We start from the raw sequence: 11,264 nt of genomic DNA on the forward strand, positions 1-11,264 counted from the left end.
TCTCAGTCCCTGACAGCAGCCCCTTCCTTATGGCACCAGGACTGGAGGTTCATGAGGTTGAAAGATGAGTCAGAGACGGTGAGTGCCAGTGCGGGAGGCGCACGCTGCAGCCAGGGCTCAGGACCGAGGCAGAGGGTGTGGGCTCATCAGTGCGTGGTGGGGAAATCCTGCACCAGGCCTAGCCCAGGCTGCTTTGTGAATCGAACTGCCAGATTCTGCTGCAGTTTTAAAAAATCTAAACATTTATTTATTGCATTATATTTACAAAGGTGGAAGGAGACCAGAGGAGACCCCAAGAAAACCCCCACACCTGGCTGACCAGGCCGCTTGCGCTGCAAAGGAGGCAGACACAGCTGGAAGGGACAGGATTTATGTTGCATACTTGAACTACAGCGAGTGTAAGACTGGTCCTATTTACAGGGCAGAAACACCACAGGTGGAGCATGGGGGTGGCAGGGTGGGCACCAGAGTCCTGGTCAAGGGTACCCTTGCCTGCCATCTTCCCCACCTCTCCCAGAGGCATCTCTGAGGCCCCGCTGGGGTTCTCCAGGGGGATCGAGGCCCGCTCACATGATGCTCGCCGGGGTGAAGACAGGGCCCACGCACAGGGTGTCTGTGATCTCCCAGCCGCAGGACAGAGGCTTGCACACACCCTCCGCGTCATCCTCCTGTTCGGCAGCCATCAGCTGCCTTCGCAGCGCTTCCCTAGGGGTGAAAGAGGGGTGCTGCAAGTAGCCAGCATGGGGCTGGCCAGCCCCTGTACCTGGAGACGCAGCCCGATTGGGCAGAGGGCTCTCACCTGAGCCCGAGCTCAGCTGAGGGCAGGGGCAAGGACAGGCTGCTGACCCCTCCCCAACTGCTTCCTACTCCCGTGTGGTCCCCACCCCCAACAAGGGAAAGAAATCCACATGTATCGAGCATTTACTATGTGCCAGACATCATGCCAGGCACTTATATTGTCTATTCGTATCTTCCCAAAAACCCCATGAGGGAGGCATTACCATCCCCATTGCATTGATGATGTAATCAGCCAGCTCCCCAGAGTGAGAAGTGACCTACCTAAGATCACATCCCTAGTAGGTGGCAGAACTAGGACTGAACCCAACTCTCACTCCAAAGCCCACATTCATCATACCCCAGGCTTAGGACTTCAAACACAACAAAATCATATCCCATTCTCTCAAAAAATCCCACAAACTGCTTCTCCTACATACCCATGTTGATAAATGGCTCCACCATCAGAGCTGGAAACAGTTGGCAATCTTGTTCCCACACCCAGTCGAGCCCTGCTGAGCCCAGCTTCTGAACATCCTCTTGCGCCCAGGGGTCTCCATCCCCACAGGTAACACCACTTCATTCTCCCTGATCTGCTCGTGCCCTCTCCAGACACTTCTCAGCCAGGGCCCAGACTCATCTTTTCCAAAAGTAAATCCTTGCCCTTGAGCTGCCAGCAGTTTCCTTCTGCTCTCAGGCCCTGCAAGATCCAGCCCTACCCGCCTCTCCCGCCACACTCCCAACCACACGGGCCCACACACCTGGGCCATCCACTATGGCCATCTTTTGGGCTCTTACACATGTCCTCTCCCTGGCCTGCACCCATGCTTGTCTCTCTCCCTGCATCATCAACCCTCGCCTAATTCCTCCTTAGCCTTCAGGTTTCAGCTTTGGTGACAGTCCTGAGACTGGACATAGCAGAGGAATTGAATGTGCCTGGGCAAACTGCTCCTGCTTTCTGTAGCCCTCTCCCTACCCCCAAAGAGGGACTTCACCACCGACTAGCTGTGTGACCTCAGAAGAATGACCCCTCTGTGATAACGCTGACCCCCACACAGTTTTGTGTGGGTGAAATAGTCGTATGACGCCTAACGTAAGACCTGAGTCAGGGTTCACTGGATGTGACTCCCCCATCTTGCATGCCTCTTGCATGCCTCACTGGATCCCAGGACTAGCCTGGTGGGGCAGGCAGGACTACTGTTACGCCTGTTTTGTAGATGGAAAGACCTAGGCTCAGCAAGCAGGCAGACCAAGTCTTTCCTGTGTCACACAGCAGCCACCCAACTGGTCAGCTCTTTCTGCATCTGCCCTTGTCCTCAATCTGCACAGGAACTAGGGTGGTCTTTCCAAAGTGCAAATCAGACCGTGTTATGCCCCTGCTTCAAACTGGTCCATGCCTTCCGCTGCTGTCAAAGCATGTCACTCGGCCTTCGAGCCCTTCCCAGATCTAGCCCTGCCTCCCTCTCCAGTCACAGCCACCCTCCATGAGAGCCTTGAATGCACCACACTTGCTTTCTATTCCTTTCTTCAGGGAAGCCCTACCACCCCCTCCTGTAGTTGACTCCCACTTCCTCAGGGAGGCCCGGGCCTCAGGGAGGGCTCTGCGCTTCCACCGGGCATAGTATTATCACGAGGGCCTGTCTGCTTCTCTGTGTCTCCCTCAGAGCTATGAGCTCCTCTAGGAAAGCCCAGCCTCACTCACGGCCACACGTGGGATCAGCAGCCACTTGTCAAATTGGATTACACAGAAGCAGAATCTCAAATCTCAGGTTTCCCTCATTTCTGCCCAGGTCCTCCCCATACCCCCATTTTCCAGCAGGGCCCTCTTACCAGGCCACCCGGGACATGGCATAGGTGATGTGGCAGGCCTGGGTCCCCCCAAAAGGGGAACCCATGCCTACAGTGTAGGCACCCATGTTGTCAAAGACCAGCCAGTCCCCTACGTGTAGTTGTGGCAGCCACAGGCCCTCAGCCACGCAGTCACAGCCATCAACCGCCGGGCCCCACAGGCTGCTGCTGTACAGGGGTTGCTCCGTGGATGGTTTCTGTAGGAAGAAGGGATGGCCGTGCCAGCTCTCCTGGGCATACAACAGCCTTGCCACTCCCTCCCTCTAAAGCCTTCTACAGCTCCCATAGCCAACAGGATAAAGTCTAGATGGGCCTCCTAACTTAGCATTTAAGGCCCTTCCCACTTCTCTGCATTCGTTGCTTCTTACACTCTGAAGTCGCAAATGCCTGGTCTTAAATCCAGGTTTCAGCAGTTGTTAGCTGTGTGACCTTGGGCAAAATGCTTAATCTCTCCATGTCTCAGTTTGCTCATTTGTAAAATGGGAATAACAACAGTACTTACCTCATAAGGTTCCTGCAAGGATAAATGAGTTAGTGTATGAAGAGCATGTAGAACAGTGGCCGGCACACGGCGAGGGTGCACGGAAAGTCAGCACAATTGTAACTGTTACTGTTGTGATTGTTGTTGTTACCATCTCTGCACTTCGGTCTTCACTGGCCTCTTTCCAGACGTCGGTATGTCCACACCTCTACAGCCCTTCCCCGACCCTCAAATCTAGCCCGTCCTCTGAGCCCAGCCTTGGGGCTCCCTTGTCTATGAAGCCCTCCCAGATGTCCTCACTCCATGCCAGGCCCAGCAACAGGAGCCAGCAGTACACTGGTGGGCTAGACTCACCCTCCCTCAGGCCCTCAGTCTAATGAGAAAGATGGACTTCCAACAATAATCACAGGGGGACCTGGAAGAGGTCACGGACCCCATGGAGTAGACACAATTACTCCCATTTCAGAAAAACTGAGGCTCTGAAAGCTTAAATGACTTGCCCAAAGACACAACTACCAATGACATAGGATTTTTTCTTGAATGATTTCCAAATCCAGAAATTTGTAATAGACTGTGGACAACCAAGGTATCAATGCCATTTGCCACAGTGTAGGCAGGGATCCTGCCAGGCAGGTCCTAGAGTCACCACTGAAATGTGGGTGGTGATGACTGTGTCCTCTGAGGGGCCTCTTCTCCCATCACTGCACTTGCTGTGCTCCAGTTACTCCAGTTGCTCTGGGCTCCCCAGGTAAACCCTACTTCCCTTCCCATACCTCCTACCTGCCTCCTTGCTATTCCCTGAGGCCCCAAATCTGCAAAGTCCTATTTCTCCTTTAGATCCCAGCTAAAATTGCTTCAGGGAAGCCTTTCCTAAAGTTCCATGCTCCCTCAAGCTTTGCTTTCGTAGTATTTACCATAACTCGTAAATATTTGTGAAATATCTGCTCAGGCCTGTCTTCCCTGAAGACTATAGATTCCATGAGCCCAGGAGACATGTAGGTCTTGTCATCCCCATCTCCTCCATGCCTAGCAGGCTGGCATCCATTAGGTGCTTATTCGAATAATATTTTTTAAATAAATGAATTAAAGAATGTGGAATACATGAGTGATGAGAAAGAAAAAGAGTGAGAAAGGGCAGAAAAAGGATATGAATAGAAGTCATCCAAAGGGCATAGACAGAAGCAACAGAGAAAACCAGCAGAGAAAAAAGGAAAGGCATTTCAATACCCTAGCCAGAGCAGGAATTAGTAACATTGAGACAGAAAAGTCACAGTTTCCATAAGCAGAAATAATGTTCATATATTTGACAAAAAGTTACTTAATAATCTATTAGTCCCATTAATAAAGAAAAATATGTACATTGTGTAAGTTAAGAATGATAGCTGTCCAATCTTCAGGAATTCATTCATTCAACGAGTGCTTATTGAGCACCTACTAATTGCCAGGCTGTGATCTAGGAGCTGGAAATGCAGCAGTAAACACACACACAAAATAAAATTCCTGTGGTCATGAAGTTCACATTCTAAGAAGGGGAAACAAAGGAATACTGTATCCTTGTTCATATAACTGAACATTCTTGTTTATAAACTTTTCGTTAATGAATAAAATTAACTTCAATTTCTCTGAATTATTTCCCTTAGCCCCACTCATTGAAAAACGTTAAGCTAATGTTTAAAGATGAGCGGAGGGGATGCTCTATAAATGAATCTACAAGGATCTTTGAGAAAATCAATTTTAAAGATTCTTCCATGGTAAAGAGAAAAGCACCCTTGGATTATAAGAAGTTAGCATTCCCGGCCGGGCGCGGTGGCTCACGCCTGTAATCCCAGCACTTTGGGAGGCTGAGGCTGGTGGATCACAAGGTCAGGAGATCGCGACCATCCTGGCTAACACGGTGAAACCCCATCTCTACTAAAAATACAAAAAATTAGCTGGGCGTGGTGGCGGGCGCCTGTAGTCCCAGCTACTCAGGAGGCTGAGGCAGGAGAATGGCGTGAACCCAGGAGGTAGAGCTTGCAGTGAGCAGAGATCGAGCCACGGCACTCCAGCCTGAGCGACTGAGTGAGACTCTGTCTCAAAAAAAAAAAAAAAAAAAAGAAGAAGTTAGCATTCCCTCACTTGTTATTAGTGGTAAAAAAAGAAAAAAAAAGTGAAAAAAAGATTTTAAAACTTTACATGAAATAATGTAAAGCTATGCTTTTACTATTTATGTATCTATTTAATTTTTTAAATTAATTTTTGGTAGAGATGGGGTTTCACCGTGTTAGCCAGGATGGGCTCGATCTCCTGACCTCGTGATCCGCCCGCCTCAGCCTCCCAAAGTGCTGGGATTACAGTTGTGAGCCACTGCGCCCAGCCTATTTAAAAAAAAAGAAAAAAGGAATCTTTGAAATAAATATTCTAAAAGCTGTGGCAACAAGCTTGTAAATCTCAGCTATTTTTACAAGTCTGATAATTGAGTGGAAATGGACAAGCATCTGCAAAAATCCAAGACGCCCAGGCTCCCAGCCACTAGGCCCCTCTGTGAGAGAGGGCAGGGGGTCCCCCTTTACAAAGCATACCACCACCACTTCATACCTCATATGGGAATATGGGAGGCAGATGGCATGACTGCATTCCCATTTTACAGATGAGAAAACTCAGAGAGGGAAGGTGACCTGCCACAGGCTCTACTGGGAGTTACTAGAATTCTGGGCAGTCCCAGACAAGGAGCCTCCTGGCTGCACCTAGCTGCCTTCTTCAAAGGCACATATGTCTGACAGAGCCACAGAAAAAACAAGGTCAAACACTGAAAAAGGTGCATGGCCCTGATGGAATCCCTAAATAATTCTTCAACTTTTAAAGAATAAATCAATAGGCCAGGCATAGTGGCTCATGCCTGTAATCCCAGCACTTTAGGAGGCGGAGGTGGGTGCATCACCTGAGGTCAGGAGTTTGAGACCAGCCTGGCCAACATGGTGAAACCCTGTCTCTACTAAAAATACAAAAATTAGCAGGGCATGGTGTCAGGCGCCTGTAATCTCAGCTACTTGGGAGGCTGAGACAGGTGAATCATTTGAACCTAGAGGCAGAGGTTGCAGTGAGCTGAGATCGCACCACTGCACTCCAGCCTGGGTTACAGAGTGAGACACCGTCTCAAAAACAAAAAAAAACAGAAAAGAAAAAAAAGTCATCCAGCCTGACCAACATGGTGAAGGTCTGTCTCTACTAAAAATACAAAAAAATTAGCCGGGCATGGTGTCAGGCGCCTGTAATCTCAGCTACTTGGGAGGCTGAGACAGGTGAATCATTTGAACCTAGAGGCAGAGGTTGCAGTGAGCTGAGATCGCACCACTGCATTCCAGCCTGGGTGACAGAGCAGGACTCCATCCCAAAAAAATAAATAAATAAATAAATAAAAATAAATCAATAATTCGTACAAAAATATTTTAAACGACAACAATGAGATAAACAAGGGCAACACACACACACACACACACACAAAAACCTATGGCCAAAATCTCACTTGTGAATATATGAATATATAGGCAAAAACCTGACACAAAATCTTAGCTAACCAAATTCACAGTCATATTCAAAGAATCATCCTCAACAGTTAAACAATTTATCTTTAAAATGAAAGGTGCAGACAACAGGAGAGAAGTTGGTCACTGGCTTCATAACATGGAAAATATAGATCTACAGTTCAAGTTTAATTTTCCCAATGCATGTCAACATACCATTCAGTAGCCTGTAGCATCTATTCTTTATTACAACTACAGACAAAACAAAACCCTACAATGAAGAGAGGCTATTTTAAATAAGGATCCAACTCTGACTTCATTGAGACACACTAAAGTTCAGCCCCGTCATTTTCCAAATGCAGAAACTGGAGAAATAAGGCTCAGAGAGATTAAGTAGCTTGTTTTGACTAAGGTTACTCAGTTGGTCTATGGCAGAGCCAGATCTTGAACCCATGTCTTCTGATCCAAGTCTGAATCTTTATGTCATCATTCCTGTTTTATATATCATGAGAAATGCCAGCAATAGCTATCAGAATAAAAGAAACAAAAAAGCATAATACACAGAAGATGAAGAAATAAAATATTACACTGCAGAAAACGTATTTGCCCACCTGGAAAATCGTAAGGGGGTGGGTATGGTTACTAAAGGAAATCAATGAATTTTAGAATGCAAGCCAGCATCTCAGCTCAAAAACACAGGGAAAAGTTTTCGCTCACAATAGTAGTGAAAGCATTAAGCTATTACATTATTGGATGTACTTGGGCCACAGAAATACTTATGCAAATAAAATAATAAAACCAGCTGGGCACGGTGGCTCACGCCTGTAATCCTAACACTTTGGGAGGTAGGCGGATCACGAGGTCAGGAGATCGAGACCATCCTGGCTAACACGGTGAAACCCCATCTCTACTAAAAATACAAAAGATTAGCCAGGCATGGTGGCACGCACCTGTAGTCCCAGCTACTTGGGAGGCTGAGGCCTCCGAAGAGAATCGCTTGAGCCCGGGAGGTGGAGGTTGCAGTGAGCCAATATTGCACCACTGCACTCCAGCCTGGGCGACAGAGCGAGACCCCGTCTCAAAAAAATAATAACAAAACCTTCGTGGAAGAAATAAAAGATACAAAGTTTACACTATCCTAGCTAGAAAAACTTAGTAAAGCAAAAAAGAGAATTCTCCCTCATTTAATAACTAGATTAAATAAACTATTACTAATTGAAATCCCCAGGATTTTTTTTAAACATTAGAAATAATGTGATAAAAGAATAAATGTGAGCCTATCAAAGAATAATAATAAAGCAAACGACAAACTCAGTTTTTGTTAAATAATTAATACAAAAGAACATTTGTATCATGTCTAAGATATAACAAATGACAATAAAATGAATATCTGTATACTTACCACCCAGCTGAAGAAAGCTAAAATTTCCAATATCTTTGAAACTCCCTATGTGCCCACTCCAATGACGTCCCCTCTTTCCTAACTTCTTCAGAGGTAGCCACCATCCTCACTTTCGTGTTCATCATTTTCTTACTTTGTTTTCCATGAGTGTACCTAACCCTAAACAATGTATTGTTTAGTTTTGCACACTTTTAAAATTTATATAAATGAAATTACAGAGTGTGTAATCTCTACAAGTTCACAATACACTGCATAGAATTCACTGTACAGAATACACCATAATTTATGTATCTGCTACCCTGCCAACAAACATTAAGGTCATTTCCAGTGTTTTATATTATAAAGATATATACGTTCTGATATAGCTCCTCAGAAACATGCCAAGAGTTTCTTTGCAATATAGGCCTAGGAACTTGCTGTAATGTAGGGCATACGTATGTTTAAATTTATCTGAATAATGCCTACTTCTTTCTCAAAGTAGTGATACACCAGCTCCCACCTAGCAGTGCCTAAGGACCCAACTATGCCTTATCCTCACCAACAGTTGGCATTATCAGGCTTTTAATGTTTTTCTAATCTAGTTGGTATGAAATGGTATCTCATTTTCACTTTTATTTGCATTTCCTTGATTACCACTGAGCACCTTTTCATTTTATCTTCTGTGAATTGCCTGGCAAAGTATCTTGCCTGTATTTCTATTGAGTTGCTTTTTTCCTTATTTTCTTGAGATCCTTGTTTGTCTCTATTTCTTACTTAAGAATTCTTCAGGCCGGGCGCAGTGGTTCACGCCTGTAATCCCAGCACTTTAGGAGGCCGAGGCAGGTGGATCACAAGGTCAGGAATTCAAGACCAGCCTGGCCAACATGGTGAAACCCCGTCTCTACTAAAAAAAAAATACAAAAATTAGCTGGGCATGGTGGCATGTGCCTGTAATCCCAGCTACTTGGGAGGCTCAGGTGGGAGAATTGCTTGGACCTGGGAGGCAGAGTTTGCAGTGAGCCGAGCCACTGCACTCCAGCCTGGGCTACAGAACAAGACACCGTCTCAGGAAGAAAAAAAGAATTCTTCATGTATTTTGTCTACTAATCTCTTATCAATTATATGTGTGTTTCAATATTCCTCCCAGTTTGCCTCAGCTGGTCTATTTCTTATGCTGGTATCAAAACTAAACTATTTTAATTACCCTCTGTGTTAGAAGTTATATTATCTTATTTCTATTCTTGCAGTGGTTACTCTAGACATTTACATTTTACCATCTCAATGTGGCATTCAATAGCTGTACCATCTATTCTTGATCAAAACTACAGAAAAATCAAAACAAAACCCCACAATGAAGACAGACCATTTCAATAAGGAATCAACTCTAACTTCGTGGAGATACACTGGAATGGCCTCACTTCAAAACAAGAAGCAACATTAGTAATTAAGGTTCAGCCCCCTCATTTTCCAACTGGAGAAGCTAGAGAAATAAGACCCAGAAAGATTAAGTAACTTGCCTAAGGTTACCCAGCAAGTACATGGTAGCATTCGCCTTAGTGGCCTTCACAGTTCAGCCCTGGCCTGCACCTTCCAGCAAGATTCTCCCCTACTCAGCAGCAGGCTGCTTCTGTGCTGCATGGATTGTTGAGGTAGTCACCCTCTGACAAGTTTGCCACTGGTAGACTGCTGTTTCTGTGACACTACAGCCTCTCCTCAAAGATTTCAATATCAGCCTTGGAGGGAGCAGCCCTCGTCCTCTGTGTTTCTAAGTTCCTCCCTTGTTCATTCTCCCCCAGGACCAGCGGTGGTAGCTGATTTTACTCCTTTTAGTAATTGTAATTAACCACCTTTAGAATTAACTATTCTTTATGTTAAAATTTCCCTGTTCAAATTACTAGTGTGGCATCTGTATCCTGACACAGTCTCTTCCTGAAACTATGATTGGACATTACGCCTTCTCACTCTATGCACCATTTCCTTAGCCTTTCCTATATCTTTTTGTCTCTGTGCTACATTTGGATACTTTCTTCAACTCTATCCATTCTCTCATTCTGTCTTCTGTTGTCTTTAATATGCTGCTTACCCTGGCCATAATTTCAATTTTCATATTTTTCATTTCTAGAAGTTCTATTTAATCCTTTTAAAAATCTGCTGCAACATATTTTTATATTCACTTATTCTTTGGTCATATTTTCAATTTCTTATTTCTTCAAACATTGTAAAAGAATGTTAGCACCTGATAATTCCAATATATGAAGTAAATGCAGGTCTGATCTGCTACCTATTGCTTTTGTGGTTCTTCCTCATGATGACTTGTTTCTTTTTTTTTTTTTTTTTTGGCAGAGTCTTGCTCTGTCGCCCAGGCTGGAGTGCAGTGGCGCAATCTCGGCTCACTGCAAGCTCCGCCTCCCAGGTTCATGCCATTCTCCTGCCTCAGCCTTCCACGTAGCTGGGACTACAGGCACCCACCACCATGACCAGCTATTTTTTTTTTTTTTTTTTTAATTTTTAGTAGAAACAGGGCTTCACGTGTTAGCCAGGATGGTCTTGATCTCCTGACCTCGTGATCTGCCCGCCTCGGCCTCCCAAAGTGCTGGGATTACAGGCGTGAGCCACTGCACCCAGCCTATTTCTTTGTATGTTGTGATTTTTGACTGTGAGCTCATGTACTTTGAAATCTTATCTGTGAGCATTCTTATCTTTGAAACCTTATCTGTGAGAAGCCTAAACTGAAGATTCCTCCTCCACAGAGAATTTGTTTGCTTCTGCCAGATGAAATTATTTTGAGGCTTAAGGTTTTTCAGACCATAGTTAACGTGAATTTGGGCCACAAGCCCAAGAGAAGGCTGGCTTGTGGTTACAAAATCTCAATATTTTGCTCTCTTCCAATCACTACCAAGATCAAAACAGGGAAGTTTTCTTGCTGTCCTTCTCTGTAGAATGGGCTCTTTTCTCTAGTTGACCCTTACACTAAGGATGTACTTCTTTTGGGTTCTCAGCTCTATGTAAGGGTATCTTATTGGATTCTCCATCTTGACTAGGCCCTAGGAACCCACACAGATATCAAAATTGAAGGCCAATGCTATCATGATTCAGCATACACTCCAAAACAAAAATCCAGTTTCAGAATTAGGTTGCCATTTAGCACATATTTAGATAATCACTGTTTTGTATGCTTGGGAAACACTAATGAACAAAATACACAAAGGTCCTTGTCCTCATGGGGTTTACAGTCTAGCAGGGGAAGGTAAACAAGTAAATTATACAGTATGTTAGG

The 11,264-nt window shown here is 45.1% G+C and overlaps 1 protein-coding gene across 3 annotated transcripts in view; it reads right to left on the reverse strand.

The window, feature by feature from the left end:
- Positions 1-219: 219 nt before the first annotated feature.
- Positions 220-11,264, reverse strand: part of AZIN2 (antizyme inhibitor 2) — a 42,619-nt gene continuing 31,574 nt past the window's right edge. For all 3 annotated transcript variants that reach the window (XM_011955383.1, XM_011955382.1, XM_011955381.1), the window contains 2 exons: positions 2,605-2,819; positions 220-705 (listed from right to left, as the gene is read on the reverse strand). In XM_011955383.1, coding sequence (XP_011810773.1) covers positions 567-705; positions 2,605-2,819 — 354 coding nt within the window. In that variant the 3' untranslated portion in view covers positions 220-566. The remainder of the gene's footprint in view (positions 706-2,604; positions 2,820-11,264) is intronic.

Source organism: Colobus angolensis, unplaced genomic scaffold, assembly GCF_000951035.1.
Source record: "Colobus angolensis palliatus isolate OR3802 unplaced genomic scaffold, Cang.pa_1.0 Scaffold4, whole genome shotgun sequence".
In the NCBI taxonomy this organism is placed as follows: Eukaryota; Metazoa; Chordata; class Mammalia; order Primates; family Cercopithecidae; genus Colobus; species Colobus angolensis.